We start from the raw sequence: 24,365 nt of genomic DNA on the forward strand, positions 1-24,365 counted from the left end.
GAGAAGCAACTACTACAGGGAGTTGATGCTTCTAGCTCTTCCCCTCCGCCCTTTCTCTTTCTCTCCTCTCTCTAAAAAATCAATAAATAAAATCTGAAAGAAAGGAAGAAAGAGAGAGAGAGAGAGAGAGAGAGAAAGAAAGAAAGAACGAAAGAAAGAAAGAAAGAAAGAAAGAAAGAAAGAAAGAAAGAAAGAAAGAAAGAAAGAAAGAAAGAAAAACTGCTCAAGCTTATACAAGTGGAGCCAGAATTAGAATTTGAACCCATTGAGTCACCTCCTTAAAACTATGCTCTCTTGCCTGACCGGTGGTGGTGCAGTGGATAGAGCATCAACCAGAACACTGAAATCCAGGTTTAAAACCTGAGATTGCTGGCTTGAACACGGGATCATTGACATGACCCCATGGTTGCTGGCTTGAGCCCAAGGTCGCCAGCTTGAGCATGCGTTTATCAGCTTGAGAGCGAGATCATCAAGATCTCAAGGGCGCTGGCTTGAGTTCAAAGGTTGCTGGCTTGAGCCCAAGGTTGCTGGCTTGAGCAAGGTGTCTCTGGCTCAGCTTGACCCCCCCCCCCTCGGTCAAGGCACATATGAGAAGCAAACAATGAACAATAAAAGTGAAGCAACTACAAGTTGATGCTTCTCATCTCTTTCCTCCCTCTCATTCTCTCTCTCTCTCTCTCTCAAAATCAATTTAAAAAACAAAACAAAACACTATGCTCTCCACCTCCCAATAGGGAAGAATGCGAATGTTTAAGTAGAAGTCATTGGAACCTGCCAAACACACATACACCCCCCCAACACACACACACACACACACACACACACACACACACACACACACACACACACACACACACACCATGCTCTCAGTGCTCACCACCTACCAAGGGCACATACTGTTGTTTCCAACCCTCCCACCCAGACTGCTTTGGGAGTAGTGAGGTCTCAGAACTGTGATGGGAAATATCTCCAAAGCAGAGGAAGGTCAAGAGGAGCCGAATGTAGCTGAGAGGTTGGGAAGCCAGGCTAGGGCAGGAGGCCTCGAAGGTCTCAGCTACCATAGTCTCGAGTTCCCCTAACAGCTCCCTCCTCTACCCCTTCAGGCCCTGGGCAATACCTGCTCACTGCTTTGCTTGCCCTGGTGCTGCACCAGCCCTCCCGGACTCCCCAAACTTTCGTGGAGTTCTTATGAAACATTTCCCAACCTGACCTGTGGAGGCGCAGTGGATAAAGCGTTGATCTGGAACGCTGAGGTCGCCAGTTCGAAACCCCAGGCTCCCCTGGTCAAGGCATATATGGAAGTTGATGCTTCCTGCTCCTGCTCCCTTTCTTTCTCTCCCTACCCCCCCTCTTCTCTAAAATATGAATAAACAAATAAACAAAATCTTTTAAAAAAAAAAGAAAGAAGAGAAACACTTCCCAGTTGGAGGGCCCCAGCTCACCCTCTGAGCCCAGTCTGCTGCACACTCTGGCCCCGAAGCCATCCTATTTCTTCCCACCATATCATCAATGCTGCAGGAGGGTGCAGACCTCACAGAGTGCCCCCCATTTCAGAGATGGGAAACTGAGACCCCAGACGGTGTGTGTGTAAACTTATCAGTAACTCTGAAGAGTGTTCAGGTAAGAGACTTTGCACCTGGGTGCTTGAGAGCACTCAGGTCTTTGGATATACAGAATTTTTATCTAGCTTATTTAATTCCTGGCTCTAGTCTCAGCTTTTAGTGGTTTAACAGTGGTCCTCAAAGTTGTTGTTGCTATTGTTTTAAGGTGTTATTTATAGATTTTAGAAAGAGGAGAGAAAGAAAGTGTGGGTGGGGGGAACAGGAAGCATCAGCTCATAGTAGTTGCTTCTTGTATGTGCCTTGACCCAGCAAGCTTGGGGTTTTGAACCAGCGACCTCAGCGTTCAAGTCAGGGAAAGTTTTGTGTGTGTGTGTGTGTGTGTGTGTGTGTGTGTGTGTGTGTGTGTGTGTGTGTTTCTGAAGCTGGAAACAGGGAGAGACAGTCAGACAGACTCCCACATGCACCCGACCGGGATCCACCCGGCACGCCCACCAGGGGGCGACGCTCTGCCCACCAGGGGGCGTCGCTCTGCGGCGACCAGAGCCACTCTAGCGCCTGGGGCAGAGGCCAAGGAGCCATCCCCAGCGCCCGGGCCATCTTTGCTCCAATGGAGCCTTGGCTGCAGGAGGGGAAGAGAGAGACAGAGAGGAAGGGGGGGGGGGGGGAAGCAGATGGGCGCTTCTCCTATGTGCCCTGGCCGGGAATTGAACCCGGGTCCCCCGCACGCCAGGCTGACGCTCTACCGCTGAGCCAACCGGCCAGGGCCGGAAAGTTTTTTAATCTCAGGACTTCTTTTTATTTTTAGAGAAGACCATAGACCTTTTACTTTTGTTATATAAGCCATATCAGAAAATAAAACTGAAAAATTTTCAAGATAACATTTATTTAAAACAATAAAACTATCACTACAGGTTAACATGAGTAACATTTTATGAAAAATACATTTTCCAATACAAAAACAAAATGTAGCAAGAGAGTGTCATTACTTTACACTTTTGCAAATCTCTTTCAAGTCCAGCATAATAGAAGACAGCTGGATCTCCACCCGGCTTCCGCATTCCAGCTGCGGGCTGCCTGGCCAGGAAGTGGTGTCAGGAGACAAGAGGCAGGATCTGAGCTTGAATCCCTCCCTACTCTGACCCTAACATGTCTCTCTGGGGGAAAATAGGGAAATATTATTGGCTGAGAGACCATCACCAACAGGCTAAATAGTCTCTCTATGACTCAGTTTCCTAGCTGCAAGATGGAATTTTTTTAAAAAACTCTGTTATTTATTGATTTTAAGGAGAGGAGAGGGGTGAACAGGAAGCATCAACTCATAGTTGCTTCTCATATCTGCTTTGATCGGGCAGGGCCTCCAACCAGTGACCTGAGCTTCCAGGAGGACGCCCCATCCACTGCACTACCACAGGTCAGGCCAAGGTGGGCTTAGTAATGGAGCCCAGCTCAGAACATTGCAGTGGAGAAAGGACTAGCAGAATACAAGCGCTCTCACATCGTTAACTGGTTATCACGGGCGAGTTTACTCGGTGTGCCTCGGTTTCTCCATCTGCCCAGCCAGGGGCAGCCCTTGCTATGGGCTAGCCCCTGCCTTTCCTAAGACTCCTGCCCCATTTTCATCCATTGCACTGCGGTCTCCTAAGAGCGTTTAAGTACCTGGAGGCACCCATGCCAGCCTGCTGTAGGGGCTTGGGAGGGAGAGATTTGGAATGTCCTACTGGAGTGGGGAAGGCCCGCTCGGATGCCAGGGTCCCCACTCTCTGTGGGAGAGACTACAAACCCTGAGTTCCCACTTATGATCTAAAGGGGAGCTCGTCCCTGTGGTGGGTTAGGGGGTGGGGTGGAGGTAAACCCCAGGATCCTGAGCTCTGAAGTTCCTTGAAAACCCGTGTCCCAGCCCCTAACAGGTCCTGTGCCAAATCTTGGCCTAAACCCCGAGGGGCTCCGGGTTGGGGGAGGGAGCTCTTCTTGCAAGGAGATGTGCTGACACCCCTGAAGTTCTCTCCTGGAAAAGGAGAGTTTCAATGACCTTAATTTGCCTCCCTGGAGGGGGCAGTGACGTCTGAGTCTCCTCGCTTACAGAGGGACCCGGGTGTAGTGGCCCCCTTGTCAAAAGAGGTTGCTGGGGCCCCGAATTCTCTGGGGGGGGAGCTAGTTCCTTCCGGTGGGGTCTAGAGATCGGGCAAGGGCTCTGGTGTTACCCTCTCTGACTCCGAGGTTCTCGCCTTGGTGGGAGGTGGAGGAAGCCCCCATTGCTGGGAACTCCCTAGGACTGGAAAGGCTAGAGGGCTGGCGCTGGGTAGGACCGGTGGGCGGAGACTATGTGGGCGTGGCTCTGACAGACCACGCCCCGGCCCTCCAGCGCTGTCCTCGCGTCTCCGAAGTCAGCGGGGAGCGGTGGGCGCGGAGAGCCGAGCGCCACAGCCCGCGCCCCACCAAGCCCGGCCTGCCCCGGGGTCTATGGGTCCAACCCTCTGCGCCGCCGGGCCGGCCGCACGCCGCGCCTGGAGCCCGGCCGGCAGCCAGGTAACGAGGCTGGGGGTCCTGCCGGTAGGGAACGCTGGCTGGCATAAGGGGATGGAGAACTACTGGGTCCTGGAGGAATAGGAGGTCGGAACTCTAGTGTCCCGGGGGCTAGGTTATCCAAACGCATGTATCTCAAGGCTGGGAAAAGGGGTACACGGATGTTTGGGTCCTGGAGAAATAGGGGGCTGGGGGATATGGACACCTGGTTTGGGGGGCGGCGTGCGTACTGAGGTGGGTAGGGAGAATCCTGAACGTCTAGTCCTGGAAGAATTAATACCTAATTGAATACCTTCCTGGTTCCAGAGGATCTGGATACCAGGACACCTGGGCCCCGAGTGGTTAGGTCCATCCTGAGTGCGTCCTCGCTGAAGCTCTGGACACTGCGTCGGGGGCTGGGGCTCGCACGCCCGGGTCTTCAGGGAGGAAGTTGTGGTTGCGGAAATTTGGTGGCCCAGACACATGGCGCCACCCCAAGGGCTGGGGGGAGATCCCTGGGCAGAGCATGGGGTGGGGTCCCTGCCCTCTGCTCCCCTACTTTTTTAGCCCAGCTGGGGAAATAGGCGCACCGTGACGCAGGGAAGGGGACTCCCGGGATGGGCTTGGGAGGATCCCCGGGCCAGAGGGCTCCAGGGGCTGGATCCCCGCGCGCCTAGGCCCTGGCGAGGCGCCCGCCCGCCGCCGGGCTTACCATGCTTGGCACGCAGCGCGCGGGCCGGTCGGATCCGTATGCGCGCCGCGTGCGCCTATTGGTATGCGGGAGCCGGCCCGGCGCGGGCGTGAGGCGGGCGCGCTGGCGGACGGCGTGGGGGAGGCGGCGGCGGGGCACGTCCTCGCCCTGAGCTTCGCCTGGGGCCCGGTAGGGTGAGAGCTGTGGGCTTCGTGGCAGGAACTCCAGGGAGGGGAAACTGAGGCACCATCCAGCTCCTTGCTGGGATCCTGAGCCCCGTGCAGACCTGTTTCCTTGGCAGTTCTCCCGGGCCCCCCCCTCGGTCACTGAGCGCTGTCTCCGGTTTCTGTCTGCTGCAGGAGGCGCGGGTCTGGAGTCCCTCAGGCTGTTCTGAACCCGCCTGAGCGAGTCCCCGTGGAGATGACGGCCCCCTATCCCATCAGTGGTGGCGGAGGAGAGGTCAAATGCGGGGCAGGTCGTGGTGGCAGCGTCCCGTGGGACTTTCTGCCTGGGCTCATGGTCAAGGCCTCCCCCGGACCCTGGTGAGCAAAGCCCCACCCCTCGGGCCTGGACCCGCCCCTCAGCCGGCGTCCTGGGAGAATTCACACTCACTTCTGTCCCATCCTCTGGTGCTGGAATTCCTTACCCAGAGTTGCTCAACCGTGGTTCCGTAACCCAGCTCCGCCGCGTGGTGTTCCCAACCCCTTCCTCAGACTTCATGCCCAACATTCCTCATCTCTCCCCTCTTCCTCTCCTTCCCACCAATATCTACACTCCATTCACACTCAGGTTCTGCCCCCACCTCCGGTGTGTTGAATACACTTCCAACGTTCCATCCCGTTCCTGAGGCCCCAAAAGGCGCTCTCCCCTCCCCTAGGCCTCGCACCCTTGAGCTTCCCGGCCCGGCTGACGCTTCCTCTGCGCCTCCCGCCCAGCCTACAGGCGCAACGCAAGGAGAAGTCCCGGAACGCCGCACGCTCACGGCGTGGAAAGGAGAACCTGGAGTTCTTCGAGCTGGCCAAGCTGCTCCCGCTGCCCGGGGCCATCTCGAGCCAGCTGGACAAGGCGTCCATCGTGAGGCTCTGCGTCACCTATCTCCGCCTGCGCCGCTTCGCCACGCTCGGGGCGCCGCCCTGGGGGCTGAGAGCCTCTGGGCCCCAAGCCGGCCTCGGCCTCGGTGAGTACGCATGCGCGGGCGTTGGTGGTCCCAGAGCCTTCCAGGGGAGTGGAGAACCCGGCATCCCAGGTCCCTGCCCGCCCTTGCCCACCTCCTTGACGCAGAAGGAGAATAGGGTTTAGAATCAGACAGACCTTTTGTGTGTCCCTATCAGGTCGCTCTTCTCTCCAGGCCTCAGTTTATTCATCTGTAAAATGGGCACACCAGGTAGGACGATTTCAGGAATTCTGGTATCATCAAGCGCCTGGCGAAACCAGGGTTCAGACAAGTAAATGCTACTATTTTTATGAGAGAAGATGAATCATTGTTATCGCAAAGGAGACCTGCAGCTCCATTAGTGGGTCAAAGTGGATCCAGCCTGGGCCTCCCATCCACTAATGGGCAAGTGATACCCCCTCCCGGCACCCAGACCAGAGGAGCCCCAAGGAGAACACAAGGACTCTGATCAGAATTCCCAGTTTGAGCCTGACCAGGCAGTGGCGCAGTGGATAGAGCGTCGGACTGGGACGCAGAGAACCCAAATTTGAGACCCTGAGGTCGCCAGCTTGAGTGCGGGCTCATCTGGTTTGAGCAAAGCTCACCAGCTTGAGCCCAAGGTCGCTGGCTCCAGCAAGAGGTCACTCAGTCTGCTGTAGCCCCCCCACCTCCCCACCCCCTGTCAAGGCACATGAGAAATCAATCAATGAACAACTAAGGAACCCCAACGAAGAATTGATGTCTCTCATCTCTCTCCCTTCCTGTCTGTCTGTCCCTATCTGACTCTCTCCCTCTCTGCCACACACACACACACACAAAAAAAAAAATTTCCAGTTTGGGAAAGCAGAGGGAAACAAAATAATATGACAGAGAAGATGGTGAGCGTCAGAAAGACTCCCCTGGGTCCCTGTCCCCACTGGACCAGCATTGTGACCCCAGGCAGGTCACCTCACCTCTCTGCTGCATTTGTGAAATGGGAATCATGATGAAACCTCCCCCTGAGGGGTAAGGAGAGGATCAACCTGAGTCCAGACTCAGGACTACGTTGGCATAGAGTAAGCAATCAACATGTGGCCACTGCTGTTATCCTTGGTGACCCTGCAGGGCTGTTGGGGCCTGTGGTTTAGTGAGCATCTACTGTCTGCTACTGCTCTGAGCTCTGGGGACCCAGCAGGAAACAGACTAGATAAAAGTCCCTGCTCTGGACAGGCTGACATCCTAGTGGCCAAGACACAATAACCACATAGTCAAAGAAACAGAATCTATAATATATAAATATAGAGTATGTAAAACACAGATATATATAGATACCTACTTTTATTATTATTCAGGCTTTATTATTGATAGATAATGTTATGTTATTACTTCTTTTTATGCATTACTGCTTTACTCTTATTACTAGAAGACAGTGAACCCTATTAATCTGAGGTTACAGGTGATAGGGACAGGGTACCCCAGGTTACTCCCCCACCCCAAAAGAAGTGCTGTCCTTATGGAGGGATTGGGGGAGCTCCAGTTCCCCTTCTGCCCTGCCCCAGAGGGGCGGGGGGGGGGAGAGAAAATAGCATTGATTAAGCTCGCAATAAATCACCATTTAAATTTAAATAATCCAGCTTCCCAGGCGGTAATTAGGCGAATTGACTGGCACAGAGAGAATGCAGCATTAGAGCCTCTGATTACTGTCATTACCACGAACAACATGTGCGCCAGAGGGGGATAAACATCTTGTCTATTGTCCCTGAACTCAGGGAGAGAAGTGGGGGGGGGGGGTTTGCGCACTAGAGAGTCCTGATGCATCCAGCTGCCCCCCCCCCATTGCCTGGGCAGGTGGGCAGGTCAGGGAGACAGGGGCTTGCTGAGGTCACAGCACTGAGGTAGCAGACCTATGACTTAATCAACTCTCCCTCCCCGGCCCCCGCCTGTATGCCAGGAACTGGGGGGGGGGGGGACCTGTGTGGACTCCCTCCCATACTGCCAAAATTAGGAAATCGGGGGGCATCTCTTGCTCTACAGGGTCTCCTAACAACAGGCCCAGTGCCTGCTTCTGTAGTTCAGATGGGTAAACTGAGGACAGCATATTAGCAGAAGTCAGAGAGCAAAGCATTGAGCCTCCCACCCTCCAAAGAGGAGGAGGCTCACACGTCCTCCTCAATAATAGCAATAGTAAAGTAATAGTAATAGTATACAGCACACTTGCTGAGCAATGTATACAAATTAACTAGCTTAATCCTCTCAAAAATCTGAGGAGGGAGGCCATGCTGTGATTCCCATTTTCTAGAAGTGGAACACAGACCAGAGAGGTGAAGCTGTTTACCCAAAGTTACACAGCCAGGAAGAGGCCCCACTCTAGAATTCAGCTTTTCAACAACCATACTTGGCATGTTTGTAGGTCTCCAGGGATGGGTTCTTCCTTGCAGGTCTCAGCCTCTCTCTGGGTCTCAGTCTACCATCTATAAAATGAGACAACAGAAATTAAAGTCTAGCACTAGGCCACAGAGTCCAGGGAGAAGACAGCCTTGATCTCAAATCAGTATTGGTCATTCATTTTACGAACACGCATTGAACACCTTCCCCGTGCCACACACTGTTCTAGGTGCTGGGGAGACAGTAGGAATCAGGACAAAGTTCCTGCCCTCAAGAATGGGCCTATAAACCCTGCATGGTGGGCCCCCTGTGCCTCACCTCCTGATCTCAGCTTCCTTTCTCACCTCATCAAAGGGCCCCCCCCACACACTCACTAGCTACCCTGCTGTTCTTCAGAAGCAAGGTCTCACCTCAGGGCCTTTGCACTTGCTGTGCCCTCCCCTAGGAACTCCCTTCCCGATGAATGTCAGCTCTTCAGTAAGACCTTCCCTGACCACTCTACTAAAAATGGCAACCACCCAGCATTTCCTGTATTCCTTTCCCTCCTTATTCCTTTTCATAGCATGGTTACCTGGCACTATATTTTTCTTTTTTTCTTTTTCTTTTTTTTTTTTTTTTTTTTTTGTGGGAGAGACAGAGAGAGTCAGAGAGAGGGACAGATAGGGACAGACAGACAGAAAGGGAGAGAGATGAGAAACATCAATTCTTTGTTGCAGTTCCTTAGTTGTTCATTGATTGATTTCTCATATGTGCCTTGACTATGGGGCTACAGCAGACTGAGTGACCCCTTGCTTGAGCCAGTGACCTTGGGCTCAAGTTGGTGAGCTTTTGCTCAAACCAGATGAGCTCGCACTCAAGCTGGCGACCTCAGGGTCTCGAACCTGGGTCCTCCGCGTCCCAGTCCAATGCTCTATCCACTGCACCACCGCCTGGTCAGGCTGGCACTATATATTTCTTATTTCTCTTGTTTATTCTTCCACGGCACCTGTTCCCTGAGTCTGAGACACAGAACTCATTTCTACAGCTGGTGGAATGGAATGAGTGGAGAAAGGGTGACAGTTTAATTCACAAGTCAGACATGACCTCTCTGAGGAAGTGACCTTTGAGCTGAGATTGGAAGGTGAGTTAGCAAACTATGAGAAAAACTAGAAGAGCTGTCTGTCCAGGCAGAGGGAACAGCAAGTGCAAAGGCCCTGAGGCAGGCTGGAATCTGCTTGCTAGTTTGAGAGAGTCTGGAGAGGAGTGAGGTAGGGAGTGATCAGCAGGGGCCAGGTCCTCAGGCCCTCATGGGCTGTGGCAGGACTTTGTTTCCCTGAGTGAAATGGGAGCCGTGGTGGTGATGGATGTGCGTGGGAGCATGGAGCCCCATAAGGAAGCAAGTGCAGTGGTCCAGGCAGAAGGTGGGGCAGGTAGACCAAGGTAGAGGCTATGGGATCACAGGTGGCCAGATTCAGATGATGCCATGAGGGCATAGCCCATAGAGGACTTGCAGAAAATGGATATAGGTGTGAGAGACAAAGGGGTCAAGGTGCAAGGCAAGAAACTACCCAGAACGGTAGAGGTGTCCCAGGTTATTCATAGTAATACTAATAAGAATAGCCTGACTGGCCCTGGCCGGTTTGCTCAGTGGTAGAGCATCGGCCTGGCGTGCAGGAGTCCTGGGTTCGATTCCTGGCCAGGGCACACAGGAGAAGCGCCCAACTGCTTCTCCACCCCTCCCCCTCTTCTTCCTCTCTGTATCTCTCTTCCCCTCCCGCAGCCAAGGCTCCACTGGAGCAAAGTTGGCCCGGGCACTGAGGATGGCTCTGTGGCCTCTGCCTCAGGTGCTAGAATGGCCCTGGTTGCAACAGAGCAACGCCCAGATAGGCAGAGCATCACCCCCTGGTAGGCATGCTGGGTGGATCCCGGTCGGGCGCATGCGGGAGTCTGTCTGACTGCCTCCCCATTTCCAAATTCAGAAGAAAAAAAAAGAATAGCCTGACCTGTGGTGGCGCAGTGGATAAAGCATTGACCTGGAATGCTGAGGTCGCTGGCTCAAAACCCCGGGCTTGCCAGGTCAAGGCACATATGGGAGTTGATGCTTCCTGCTCTTCCCACCTTGTGTCTCCCTTCTCTCTCTCTCTCTCTCTCTCTCTCTCTCTCTCTCTCTCTCTCCTCTCTCAAATGAATAAATAAAATCTTTAAAAATATGACACCTTAGAAAATAGAATTAAAGAAAAGGATAGTGGCAGGACTCAGCAAGTAGGCAGCACCTACTGAGATGCTGCTTGCATGCTTGAACCTATTCTGCTCTATCACTGGATCCATTTTGTGGATGAAGCTGAGGAAAGTAGAGGCAGAAATGCCCTCCTCCAGCCAGTGCACTCTGATTGTGGTGGGGTGGTTCCTTCTCTCAGACCTCTGACAGTAATGAAGTCCAGCCCTTCTTCCCCATCCTGCCCCCCACCCCCACCGCACAGCAGATCTCTTAGGACAACTGAGAATGGGAGGTGGAAGGGGAACCCCTGAGGCCTGGAGGGGCCTTCAGTCCCCGCTCTGTGAGGGATGGCAATGACTGGGACAGTTTTCTTCTCCAGCAGAGTCAGGCTCTGGTAAGAACAGCAAGTGTTTGTTGAATGAATGAGTGATGATTGGAGTTTGGATGTACAGATCTGGGAGTAACCAATTTTGGGGTAGAGAGGACTTGAGGCATTTGGGGAGGAATGGAGGAAACACAGGGGCAGGAGTTGGGGAATTAGAAGGTTTAGGGGGTAATAAAACGCACCAGTCAGCGTTGAGGACAGAACCCAGGGCTCACGGTCCCAGGGAACAGGCCCCATGTTTGATGAAACAGTCAGTGTCTGAGCCCTCCTTCTATACCCTCCCTTGTCCCGACGTGCCCATTAACGCTGTAAATTGCAGCCGTTCAGTCTGACCTGGACTGATCCTCTGAGAGGGAAAATGAAGGAATTAGCAAAAATGACAGGGGAAAATTGCAACAATTAGCAAGCAGCATTGTTCCCGCCTGTCACCCGGCTGGTTTCGCGCTGTATCTCGGGGGAGGGGTCCCCATTAATCACCCCCCCCCCCCCAGTTATTGTTCCTGGAGCTCCAGACGAGGGTGGAGAAAGGATGTAACAGCGGGAAGATGTTGGTAGTTAGCCAGTGAGAAGGAGGCGTGGCCTAGACATTGCGGGGCTGGGGGCTGCACCCTGGTTGGGGGAGGGGCGAGTTTTCGCTGCCTAGTGCTTTAATAGTCTGGATGTAACAATAGTAATCACACTATTAATACTCATTCTGGCTCTGTGTTTCTGAGCACCTGCGGTAGGCCAGGCTGTGCTAGGCCTTTACTAGAAGTTCCTTAAACTGACTGAATGCTCAACCAGCCTGGGAGGGCTGCGCTCTTAACAAACCCACTTAACAGGAGGAAACTGAGGCAGAGAGAGGTGAAGGGGCTGATGTCAGTTAACACAGCCAGGGAGGGACAGCCTTGCGACTGGACACTGGATCTGGACCTAGTCCTGCTAGAGGCAGGCTCTTGGGGAAACTTGAGGTCACCGAATCCTTCACATGGCTTTCCAGTCTCAGCATGGGGCCCTGGGTGGGGGCGGTTCCTGGCTGAGAACACGGTCCATGGCCTCTGCCCACGCCCAGCATGGATGTCTGGAGAGCCCCACTCCTGATTGCCCGCTTGGTCAGCGGCTTGTGTCTCTCAGCCTCTCTCTTTGCCATCGGTCTTTCCGCCACTTTCTCAGTCTCTCTGTGCACCCCTTTTTCTTCGTCTCAATTTCTATGTCTGTGCATGTCCCTTGTCCCTATCTCTTTTTCTCTAAAAATATATTGAGGTAAAATTTATTACATGAAATTCACCATTTTTTTTTAATGTTTATTTTATCGCTTGACCTGTGGCAGCACAGTGGATAGAGCATTGACCTGGAACACTGAGGTCGCGGGTTCGAAACCCTGGGCTTGCCGGGTCAAGGCACATATGAGAAGCAACAAGCAATCAACGAACAACTAAAGTGAAGCAACTATGAGATAATTCTTGCTTCCCTACCCCTCTCCTCTCTCTGTAAAATCAATAAATAAAAATCTTTAAAGATCTGTTTATTTTATTGATTTTAGAGAGAGAGGGAGAGAAAGAAAGAAAGAGGGGAACATTAATCTGTTCCTGTATGTGCCCCAACAGGGAATCAAACCATCAACCTCTGCAGTTCAGGATGGTGGTCACACAAAGCAAGCTATCCAGCTAGGGCGAAATTCACCATTTTAACGCATACAGTGTAGTGGCATTTAGTACATTCACAATGTTGGGCAACCATCACTTATACCTAGTTTCAAAACATTTTCATCATCACCTTAAAACTCTGTACCCATTAGTACTCACCCCCCACCCTCCTCTTCCTCCCAGCCCTTGGCAACCACCACCCTGCTTTCTGTCTTGATGGATTTGTCTATTCGGGACACTTCATATAAATGGAATCCTACTGTATGTGGCCTCTTGGGTCTGGCTTTTCTCACTTAGCATTATGTTTTCAGAGTTCACCACATTGTAGCGTGGACCATGCTTCATTCCTTCTGATGGCTGAGTAATATTCGATTGTTTGAGTAGAGCACAGTTTGTTTATTCATTCATTGATTAATGGACATTTGGGTTGTTTCCACCTTTTGGCTGTTAGGAATAATGCTGCTGTGAACATTTACGTACAAGTATTTGCTGGAGCATGTTTTCAATCCTTTTGGGAGTATGCCTCCAAGTGGAACACTGTGTCAGATGGTAATTCTGTTTAACCTAGTGAGGACCCGCCATGCTGTTTTCTGGAGCAGCTGCACCATTGCGAGCCCACAGCACAGAGAGTGCGGGGTGACCAATTTTTCCACATCCTCGCTGACACTTATTTTCTGTTTTGTTTTTTTGTCTAGCCATCCTGGTGGGTGTGAAGTGGTCTCTCATTGTGGTTTTGATTTGCATTTTGCTAATGGCTAATGAGTTCAAGCCTCTTTTTATGTGCTTGTTGGCCATCTGTCTATCTTGTTTGGAGAAATGTCTGTTCAAGATCTTTGCCCATATTTTTAAATACTTTTCTTGATTTTTTTAAATCAATTTTTTCTTATTTAGATTTTCATTTATTTATTTATTCATTTTTATTAGAAAGAGAGAGGAGAGAGAAAGAGAGAGAGGGAGAAGGGAGGAAGAGCAGGAAGCATCAACTCTCATATGTGCCTTGAGCAGGCAAGCCCAGGGTTTCGAACCGGCGACTTCAGCGTTCCAGGTCGACACTTTACCCACTGCGCCACCACAGGCCAGGCCCCTTTGCCCATTTTGTTGAGTTGTGATGTCCTTATCTCTTTCTCTATTCCTTTTATATCCCTCTGTATGTCTCTCTGTCCATCTATTTGTCTCTCTGTGTCTTTGTCTCTCAATATCTCTGTCTTTTTCTGTTTCTGTATGTCTCTCTCTTGTTTTCAGTCTCCTTTCTGCCTCCTTCTCATCTTTTAAGTCTGAACTCAACCTCCACCCCCCTTTTTCTTTTTTTTTTCTTTTCTTTTCTTTTTTTTTTTTTTTTTGTATTTTTCTGAAGCTGGAAACGGGGAGAGACAGTCAGACAGACTGCATGTGCCCAACCGGGATCCACCCGGCACGCCCACCAGGGGCGACACTCTGCCCACCAGGGGGCGATGCTCTGCCCCTCCGGGGCGTCGCTCTGTTGCGACCAGAGCCATTCTAGCACCTGGGGCAGAGGCCAAGGAGCCATCCCCAGTGCCCCGGCCATCTTTGCTCCAATGGAGCCTCGGCTGCGAGAGGGGAAGAGAGAGACAGAGAGGAAGGAGAGGGGGAGGGGTGGAGAAGCAGATGGGCGCTTGTCCTGTGTGCCCTGGCCGGGAATCAAACCCGGGACTTCTGCACGCCAGGCCGACGCTCTACCACTGAGCCAACCGGTCAGGGCGTCCGCCCCCCCTTTTTCCACAGGCCTTACCCTGTTCCTCTCCATTTCACAGAACATATTTGATTCTTTTAGCACTGACCACAGATGTTGTTTTTCTATTTGTTAGTGTTTTTCTTGTTTGTGTGTCCCTGGTCTGGGTGCCCCATGAGGGCAGGACTGAGCTGTCTGGGTCACCTCAGTGTTCCCAGCACTATGCAGCACAGAGCCTGGCCACACTGCTTAGGGAGAGTTTGCTGGATGGATGGATGGATGGATAGATGGATCCCTTTCTGCATCTCCTGCTGCCTCTCTGTCTGTCCGGTCTATCTCTCCCCATCTCACTCCTCCCCACATCCCAGGTCTCTCCCCTACAGGGCACAGGGCCCCTCAGTACCCCAAGATGGCTGGCTACAGGACTGGGGAAGAGGGGAAATTTGTAGCCTGGTTCCTTGGAGTCCTTCCCAGAAGGCCAGGGTCGGCCAGACTGCAGGCCCCAGGCTTACCCGTGCCTTCGCCTCCAGCCCCAGGCCGCAGGGGTTCCGTGGCACTGGTCTCTGAAGTCTTCGAGCAGCACCTAGGAGGACACATCTTGCAGGTGAGATCCTTTCCCTTCCTGCTGCTCCTTGCTGCCACCCGGTGGCCACCTCCAGAGAACAGCATCCTTTTCTACAACATTTATCCCACACAGCACTGGAACTGGGAGGCCCATGCTGGGACACCCCTTCCTGCTTGCTGTTTACCAGGGCCACGGAAGCCCCTTCCTCCCTTCCAAAAATATAATCCATCCGAGGCAAAGATAAGATTTCAGAACTTCTTACAGATGCCAGGCCCTCCTCTCCCCTGTCTTTCCCACTCTAGTCCCTGGATGGCTTTGTGTTTGCCTTGAACCAGGAAGGGAAGTTCCTCTACATCTCAGAGACGGTCTCCATTTATCTGGGTCTCTCACAGGTAAGGACCCTCAACAGGCTGTCTGGGCTGACACAACCGCCATCTCCCTTGGCGACCCACACATGCCCGCCCTCTCCCCTGGCCTCACTATCCCAGCATGAAAAATGGCCTGGATCTGTGGTTCCCATAGTGAGCTCTTTGAAATCCCATGTGGTATCTAACATGGCTCCTCCTCACAGGCAGAGGAAGGATATTGAAATCACAGATCAATCTGAAGAAAGCAAGTTAGCAGAAATATCAGTGGTGGCCAAATGCATATTTACTGAAACTTCTGAACATTTTGTGCGAGAGACAGACAGACAGCAAGGGAGAGGTGAGAGGCATCAACTCATAGTTGTGGCATCTTAACTGGGGGGCTCCAGTCAAGCCAGTGACTCCTTGCTCAAGCCAGCGACCTTGGGCTCAAGCCAGCGAGCATGGGGTTGTGTCTATGATCCCATGTTCAAGAATGGGATCCAGCAACCCCGTGCTCAAGTTAGTGAGCCTGAGCTCAAGCCAGCAACCTCAGATTTTGAACCTGGGTCCTCAGCATCCCAGGTTGTCGCTCTATCTACTGTGCCACCACTTGGTCAGGCTCTTCTGAACAATTTTAAAGGATTACAGCAATTCATATAGGAAAGGCTCAGGATCTGTGAGCTTTGGAAGGTTTTATGTGGCATTTTAAAGCCCCTACTTCTGGAGCCCTAGCTCCTTGTGGCATCTTAGGCCTTGCCAATACATTCAATACAAATTGCTCTCAACTTTTATCATTTTTAGAAAGATTTTGGCAAATGGTAAATTTAGAAAATTCAGTGCTTGGCTCAGCGGTAGAGCGTCAGCCTGGCATGCAGGAGTCCCAGGTTCGATTCCCGGCCAGGGCACACAGGAGAAGCGCCCATCTGCTTCTCCACCCCTCCCCCTCTCCTTCCTCTCTGTCTCTCTCTTCCCCTCCCGCAGCCGAGGCTCCATTGGAGCAAAGATGGCCCGGGCGCTGGGGATGGCTCTGTGGCCTCTGCCTCAGGCCCTAGAATGGGTCTGGATGCAACAGAGCGATGCCCCAGAGGGGCAGAACATCGCCCCCTGGTGGGCATGCTGGGTGGATCCCAGTCGGGCGCATGTGAGAGTCTGTCTGACTGCCTCCCCGTTTCCAGCTTCGGAAAAATGAAAAAAAAAAAAAAAGAAATAAAATTCAGTGCTGCCTGACCAGGCAGTAGCACAGTGGATAGAGCATCGGACTGGGACACAGAGGACCCAGGTTTGAAACTCCGAGGTCACCAGCTTGAGCAAGGGGTCACTTGCTCTGTTGTAGCCCTCCCACTCACACCCCACCCCCACATATGAGAAAGCAAATCAGTGAACACGAAGGTGCTGCAACGAAGAATTGATGTTTCTCATCTCTCTCCCTTCCTGTCTGTCTGTCCCTATCTGTTTCTGTCACACACACACAAAAAGAAAAGAAAATTCAGTGCTTTGGTATTTGGCCTTTGTAAGCAGCTTTTCAGTGCCTTGCTGGAGATTTCTGGAGGAAGAAGACCCTGAAGGAAGGGGAATATGGCTAAAAGAAGGGGAGGGAGGAGGATTGGGGGAAAGGCTCGAAGCTGGTGCGGGAAGTGTTTACTAGGGGGAGTAGTTCAGAGGGATGGCCCCAATCCCTGGGGCAGTAGGGGCCATGGGAGGTTTCTGAGAAGAGGTGGGCCATCATCAGATGAATAATTTATGCAGGGGTCCCCGATTTGGCAACTGAAGGCCAGAAGACCAGTAATGATGCTGGGGCAGGGACACGAGGGAGAATATGGGGGCCTGGACCGGGGGAGATGTGGACAGAGGGGCGTTCTGCAAGGCTGGGGGGTGAAATGAATGTAACAGTCTGATTAAAAAGGTTCTAACTTTTTAAAGAGTTTGAAAACCACCCCACTATTTATATCCTGACTTCCATTCCTGCTGGAACATCCTGTGATTCAGGGCACAGCTGTTTGCTGTAAGTTAGAGGCCATGACACGTTGCCATCCCAACTCTCTACACAGCTTCTTAATAGAGTAGGCAAGGGTAGAAAATCATTAATTATCACTGGATTTGAATCGGAAGCGCACGAGAAGAGCCTGTTCGTTTCCTCCTTTAAAAAATTTTTTTTTAATTCTAATGAAAACACAAGACTGGCACTAAGCACTCCTGCATGTGGGCGAGTGAATCTGCTTGTAACCGAAAAGGCAGGCGATTAACTACGGGCGCGCCTCACCCGCCTCTGCATTCCCCTCCTTCGCCGGCAGGTGGAGCTGACGGGCAGCAGCGTCTTCGACTACATCCATCCCGGGGACCACTCAGAAGTGCTGGAGCAACTGGGGCTGCGGACCCGGACCTCCGAGCCCCCTACTCCACCCTCCGTCCCCTCCTCTTCCTCCTCCTCCTCATCTTCCTCCTCGCTTGCGGATACCCCTGAGATTGGTAATTCCAAGAGACCCCAAAGAATGACGCCTGATGTGGGACACCACATACATTGTATCCAGCTATGTTTCATTTATACAAAATCCACTCTCCTTAGACTTATGCAAAGCAAGTTTTTGTAAAATGAATTAGTCTAAATCGAGGCAGGGAGAATTGGCTCCCTAAGATTGCCTGGATCCCCAAGTTTTGAGCTTTACAAAGACCCCGCTGGCTGCCTGAGAGTGACAGACCAGGCTTTGTTAAATAATAACAGCACATGCTCATCGAGCATTTCATGTGCCAGGCGTCTAAGTATAAAATGTCATTGAATCCTAATCACAGACCCACAGAGCAGGAGCTATTATCTCCATTTTACAAAGGAGGGAACCTTGCTGAGGCACAGCACAGCAAGGTTCAGTTAATTGTCCTAGGTCACACAGCTGTAAGTTATTGAGCTGGACTCCAACCCAGGTTTGTCCGGCTCCAGGATCTGTGCTCTCACCCTTCTCTCTGCAGTGGAAAATTCCACTCCATGTTGTGGAGGAAGGATATTTGAGATTACCATGTAAGCTCTCTTTAGCTCTGAGATGTTGAGAGGACTATGAGGTTAACTTTCCTGTAAATAAGATTTTTTTTTTTTTTTGTATTTTTCTGAAGCTGGAAACGAGTCAGACAGACTCCCGCATGCGCCCGACCGGGATCCACCCGGCACGCCCACCAGGGGACGACGCTCTGCCCACCAGGGGGCGATGCTCTGCCCCCCCCCGGGGCCTCGCTCTGTTGCGACCGGGACCACTCTAGCGCCTGGGGCAGAGGCCAAGGAGCCATCCCCAGCGCCCGGGCCATCTTTGCTCCAATGGAGCTTCGGCTGCGGGAGGGGAAGAGAGAGACAGAGAGGAAGGAGAGGGGGAGGGGTGGAGAAGCAGATGGGTGCTTCTCCTGTGTGCCCTGGCCGGGAATCAAACCCGGGACTTCTGCACGCCAGGCCGACGCTCTACTGCTGAGCCAACCGGCCAGGGCCCCTAAATAAGATTTTTTGAGGGGAGAGAGAGACAGGAAAGGAGAAAGATGAGAAGCATCAGCTCATAGTTGCAGCACCTTAGACTGATTGCTTCTCATATGTGCCTTGACCCAGGGGCTGCAACTGAGCCAGTGACCCCTTGCTCAAGCCAGTAACCTTGGGCCTCAAGCCAGTGACCATGGGATCATTTTGATGATCCCACTGTCAAGCTGGTGAGCCCGCACTCAAGCTAGATAAGCCTGCACTCAAGCCCATGGCCTCGGGGTTTCGAACCTGGGACCTCAGCATCCCAGGTTGACTCTCTATTCACTGCTCTACCACTGGTCAGGCAATAAGATTTTCTCATATGGGGTTTGCTTTCCATCAAAAACATCTGAGCCTGCCCTGGCCGGTTGGCTCAGCGGTAGAGCGTCGGCCTAGCGTGCGGAGGACCCGGGTTCGATTCCCGGCCAGGGTACACAGGAGAAGCGCCCATTTGCTTCTCCACCCCTCCGCCGCGCTTTCCTCTCTGTCTCTCTCTTCCCCTCCCGCAGCCAAGGCTCCATTGGAGCAAAGATGGCCCGGGCGCTGGGGATGGCTCTGTGGCCTCTGCCCCAGGCGCTAGAGTGGCTCTGGTCGCAACATGGCGACGCCCAGGATGGGCAGAGCATCGCCCCCTGGTGGGCAGAGCATCGCCCCTGGTGGGCGTGCCGGGTGGATCCCAGTCGGGCGCATGCGGGAGTCTGTCTGACTGTCTCTCCCTGTTTCCAGCTTCAGAAAAATGAAAAAAAAAAAAAACAAAAAAAAACATCTGAGCCTGACCTGTGGTGGCGCAGTGGAAAAAGCTTCAACTTAGAATGCTGAGGTTGCTGGTTCAAAGCCCTGGGCTTTCCTGGTCAAGGCACATATTGGAGTTGATGCTTGCTGCTCCTCTCCCCTTCTCTCTCTCTCTCCTCTCTTAAATAAAAATAAATAAAATCTTTTAAAAAACAAACAAACAAAAAATCTGAGTTGTCAGCAGTGATAGTAAGTTTGGGGACATGTTTGGGACACATGTGAGGCTGTGATTATGTTTGCACCTAAATTTGAGGCACAGGGTCATCTGGATGTGAGCACATTTTTGACCATGTCATGGGGTTTACAGAATAACATGTATTTGTGAGTCTTCTCTGTTGTTAAACCCTGAGGCCCTGCTCTGTGCCCAGCTCCGTGCTGGGCAGGGCTGGGGACTCAGTAGTGACAACACCCCAACCCTACCCTCCCAGGGCTCACATTCCAGTGAGGGATTCTGGCCCACCCCCAGGTTGGGCAGGGCTCTGGTGGAAGACGCCAGAAGGGTGTCTGCCCTAGTCTTCCCAGAGGAGATGTCTGACCTGAGACCTGGAGGTTGTAGCTAGAGATGGTGTCAGTAGCAGGCAGTTCTTGACAATGTTTTAGGCGACAGTATGGAGCTGGGCTTTCTCTCTAGGGTGCTATAGAGCCATGGTAACTTCAGGACAGGGGAAGGACAGGGTTAGAGCTGAGCTTTAGAAAGACCCACTGCCTACTGCTGAGAGGGGAGATTAGTGTATGATGTTAATGAGCTTATAGAGCCATTAGGTGGGTCTCTGAGAGGGCAAGGAGGGGACCCCTATGTGCGTTTCCTCATCAGGACCCCATAACTTGCCTTCACTTTCTTTGTCCCAGAGGCCAGCCCCACCGAGGTGTCCCCCTCCTCCCAGGTACAGGAACGGTCCTTCTTCATCCGCATGAAATCCACCCTCACCAAGCGGGGTCTGCACATGAAGGCCTCAGGGTACAAGGTGGGTTGAGCTCTTTGGCCCCAGCCTCTGACCCAGAGAGCTCCTACAGTCCTGCCGGCTGTATCCCTGCGCCGCAGGGCCTGTGGGTGACAGCTGGGGCCAGGTGCACTGGTAGGTTAAGGCTCCCCTGCCCCCCACCCGCCCCACCCCTCCTCCAACCACGTCTACCACCTGCAGGTCATACATGTAACCGGTCGCCTTCGGGCCCGCTCCCTGGGCCTTGTGGCCCTTGGCCACACGTTGCCCCCGGCCCCACTGGCTGAGTTGCCGCTACACGGACACATGATTGTCTTCCGTCTCAGCCTGGATCTCACCATCCTTGCTTGTGAGAGCAGGTACCGGGAGTGGGGCTGAGCGGGAGGATGCTGGCACACAGGAGAGCCGGGGATGGGGGCCGGGGCGCTGGGGGCCACGGGCCGGTGGGGGCTGGGACGATGGCGAGCCCTGGACATGGAAGAGCAGCAGAGGCTCAAGGACCGATTGGGGCCTTTGGGGTTGGTGATTGTGCTGACGGAGGTGAAAAGCGCTCCCTTGGGGGCTCCCTCTGCAGAGCCTCGCCCCTCTGTGATCCCGTCTCTCTCTGGGCCCGTCTGGACCCTATCTCTCATCCACTCTTTCTCTTGCACCACGCAGTGGGGAAATTAAACAGTGAAATAGTACCCACGCCGACTAGTGCCATCTGCTTGAATGCCTAGAGCTGCTCTGGGAGAGACACTATTGCAGGCATTTCAGAGGGAAACTGGGCTCAGAGCTCTCCAATGTGAATGGCTGTGCTAGGCGATTCCAGAGCCAACCGAACCTCTCTTCCCACCCTGTGGTCCTGGCCACCTCCTCCCTGTCGCCCCTGCCCTTAGGGTCAGCGACCACATGGACCTGGGGCCCTCGGAGCTGGTGGGCCGCAGCTGCTACCAGTTTGTCCACGGACAGGATGCAGCCAGAATCCGCCAAAGCCACCTGGACTGTGAGAACCCCTCCCTCTGCCTCCTGCCACCCAGACCCCAGTATTCCCAGCGCCCCGCTCCCTGGAAGTCCTGCTTCAGGGATGACCATAGTCCCTGCTGTGACCAACTTCAGGGACTCAACTCAGCACAGAAGGGCAGCAAGGAGCTCTGAGCAACAGCGCAGATGGGTTGGGATAGGGTTGGCTGCGGGATCTCAGATCCACCCAAAAAATCCAGGTGCTGTGTTACCTCGAGGTCTCTCTGACTCTGGCTCTCTATCTCCCTCTATATTGTTGCCTCTTTCACCACCTTCTCACCCTTCGTTTCCCTGGAACCTGGTCTCCCCCCTCTGCACCTGTCTCCCTCTCTCCCTGTCCCCTCTCTGCCCATCTTCCTGTCCACCTCACTTCCTCCACCTCTCCCATCCATCTGTCTTGTCTCCCTCTGCCTGTCTCTTCCTGTCCTCCTGTCTCTCTGTCTCCCCACCCCCACCCCTTCTGGTCCCTCCGGTCCCTGGGCTGGCCCAGTGCTGGACAAGGGCCAGGTGATGACGGGGTATTACCGCTGGCTGCAGCGTGCCGGGGGTTTTGTATGGCTGCAGTCCGTGGCCACCGTGGCTGTGAATGGGAAGAGCCCCGGGGAGCGCCACGTGCTCTGGGTCAGCTACGTGCTCAGGTGAGGGCTGCGCCCCACCCGTCCCACAGTGGGGAGCCCCCTCCAGAAGTCTCTGCTGTTTCTCCCCGTCTTGGGGTGGGGGCTCTTTAGGGAGGGCTTCTAGGAGGGGATGAGCCCAGAGGGGGTTGAAAACAGGAATGGGAACGGGACAGAAAGAGCGAAGGCCTGAAGCGGAATGTCCCCACTGTGGGAGGCAGAGAGGAGGGGGAGCCGATGGTCCTTCTAGCAAGGCCTGTCTGAAGCACTGTCAGGCCTGGGCGGAGGGTCTGGCCCTGCACCTGGAACTCTGGAGAGCCATGCTCAGGTGGGAGAGGGTGGCAGGCAAATCTGCTTTTTGGAAAGACACCTGTATCTGCTGTGAAGAGAGAGCTGTGAGGGACAGGGTGGAGCTAGGAGACCAGGGCAGAGGCTGGGGCAGGTCCTAGGAGAGGCCAGGCAATGCAGGTGGAGGACAGGCGGCCACCTGCTGTCACCCCGGTCTCTGGCTTTGCTGGGCCTGGATCTGGGCTCCCGAGAAGAGCAGCAGTTCAGAAGGAAGACAGGTCAGTTGAGCAGGAGATGTTTGGGGGACAGCTAGGAAGTGATACCCAGGGCCCAGGGCTGTATAGGCCTGGCCGCAGGTGGGGCCTCGCTGGCTACAAGCCCACTTGAAGTCAGGGGTCCAGTCATGAGGCTGTGCCTCAGGGTGGGGGTGCTACACCACTGGGGTAGGGAGGGGGAGTCTTACCCACATGACGGGTGCAGAGGGAGTCCGCCCTCACCCAGGAACCCTCGCTCCCAACCCCACCTGTCTTGTCCCAGCCAAGCCGAGGGTGGCCAGACACCTCTGGACGCCTTCCAGCTTCCAGCCAGCACAGCCTGTGAGGACGCATCCAGCCCAGAGCCAGAACCTGCAGGTGAGCCCCGCCTCCCACCCTGACCCCTGGGAAGCTCCAAGTGACCTCTGAAACCTGCACTGTCCAGTTCAGAAGCCACTAGCCACATATGGTTGGCTCCTTACATTAAAACTAAAAATTGGCCCTGGCCGGTTAGCTCAGCAGTAGAGCATTGGCCCAGTGTGTGGAAGTCCTGGGTTCAATTTCTGGCCAGGGCACACAGGAGAAGCGCCCATCTGCTTCTCCACCCTTCCCTCTCTCTTTCCTCTCTCTTTATCTTCCCCTCCCACAGCCAAGCTTAGCAAAGTTGGCCCCCCGACACTGAGGAAGCTCCATGCCCTCCGCCTCAGGTGCTTGAATGGCTCCTGTTGCAACAGAGCATCGCCCCCTAGTGGGCATGCTGGGTGGATCCCGGTCTAGCACATGTGGGAGTCTGTCTCTGCCTCCCTGCTTCTCACTTCAGAAAAATACAAAAAAACAAAAACAAAAAAAAATTCAGGTCTTCAGTCACACTTGCCACATTTCAAGCACACTGTAGCTGTATGTGGCCAGTGGCCAGGGCGTTGTATGGCACAGACACGGGACATTCCCATCACCAAGGAAAGCCCTGCAGCACCAGGCAAGACCAGGGTTTCTTAGTCTCAGCTCTGCTTCTGCTACCCCCATGTTAGGGACTGGGCAATTCTGTTTGGGGCACTGGCCTGTGCATTGTACTTAGCACCATCCCTAGTCTCTACCTACTAGATGCCAAGAGCACCCTCCTCCCCAATACTGACAACCAAAAAGTGTCTCCTGACAGTGCCAAATGTCCCAAAGGACAAAACCACCCCAGCAGAAGCCCACCGAGCTCAGCCTCATCCCATAGATGGGCAGAGTGCAGCCGGGGGGAACGCGCACAATGCCCTTTGCAATCTCCTTCCAGAGCCAGCGCCTCTGGTGCAAGGGAAGCAGGCGGTCCCCCCGGACGAGAACCCCCATGCCCGGGGCAAGTGCCTCAAAGTGGAGCCTGGCCAGGGGGAGAAGAAAGACACGGAGGACAGTGAGGACGAGGAGCCGACCCGCCAGCCAGCACCCCCACAGCGCGAGTTCACTTCTGTCATCCGGGCAGGGGCCCTGAAGCAGGACCTCGCGCGGCCATGGGGCCTGCTGCCTCCTGGGGACGCTCCACCTTCCCTGCTCCACGCTGGCTTCCTACCCCCCGTCATGCGGGGCCTGTGCACACCTAGCACCATCCGCTACGGCCCCACGGAGCTGGGCCTCATGTACCCACACCTACAGAGGCTGGGCCCAGGCTCCACCTTCCCAGAGGCTTTCTACCCACCCCTGGGCCTGCCCTACCCCAGGCCCACGGGCACCAGGGTGCAGCGGAAGGGGGACTGATGACTGGGAAAAGCCTTCTCGGAGCTGGACCTAGGGGATGGGTGCGGATCCCTAAGGGGGCAGGGACAGGGGCCCAGTTCTCAGCCCCATCAGCATTCTAAGAATTAAAGACCTGCTCCCTCGCAGTGGCTTGGTCTTTGGGGGCTGCGGAGCTCCTCTCTCCTTC

At 53.8% G+C, this 24,365-nt stretch overlaps 1 protein-coding gene across 5 annotated transcripts; it reads left to right on the forward strand.

Moving 5' to 3' along the window:
• Nucleotides 1-3,946: 3,946 nt before the first annotated feature.
• On the forward strand, nt 3,947-24,309 carry NPAS1 (neuronal PAS domain protein 1). Of its 5 annotated transcripts, none has more exons than XM_066371874.1 (12): nt 3,947-4,088; nt 5,115-5,297; nt 5,691-5,932; nt 14,700-14,773; nt 15,037-15,126; nt 17,373-17,547; nt 20,213-20,328; nt 20,506-20,663; nt 21,183-21,289; nt 21,797-21,944; nt 22,746-22,840; nt 23,742-24,309. In XM_066371874.1, the coding sequence occupies exons 2-12, from the start codon at nt 5,176-5,178 to the stop codon at nt 24,197-24,199; spliced, it is 1,785 nt and encodes a 594-aa protein (XP_066227971.1). In that variant the 5' UTR covers nt 3,947-4,088; nt 5,115-5,175; the 3' UTR covers nt 24,200-24,309. The 5 variants fall into 5 exon arrangements, with proteins under 5 accessions (XP_066227971.1, XP_066227972.1, XP_066227975.1 ...); XM_066371875.1 differs by having other exon boundaries at nt 20,506-20,653; nt 21,844-21,944; XM_066371878.1 differs by having other exon boundaries at nt 21,844-21,944; nt 23,742-23,849.
• Nucleotides 24,310-24,365: the final 56 nt, after the last annotated feature.

This window comes from Saccopteryx leptura, chromosome 3, assembly GCF_036850995.1.
Source record: "Saccopteryx leptura isolate mSacLep1 chromosome 3, mSacLep1_pri_phased_curated, whole genome shotgun sequence".
In the NCBI taxonomy this organism is placed as follows: Eukaryota; Metazoa; Chordata; class Mammalia; order Chiroptera; family Emballonuridae; genus Saccopteryx; species Saccopteryx leptura.

Excerpts from the sequence above, each read along its gene's own strand:
- NPAS1 (XM_066371874.1), top strand. The coding sequence starts at position 5,176 with ATGACGGCCCCCTATCCCATCAGTGGTGGCGGAGGAGAGGTCAAATGC. Across the intron at positions 20,664-21,182 it reads ATCCTTGCTTGTGAGAGCAG|GGTCAGCGACCACATGGACC; the intron begins GTACCGGGAGTG and ends CCCTGCCCTTAG. Across the intron at positions 21,945-22,745 it reads TGGGTCAGCTACGTGCTCAG|CCAAGCCGAGGGTGGCCAGA; the intron begins GTGAGGGCTGCG and ends GTCTTGTCCCAG.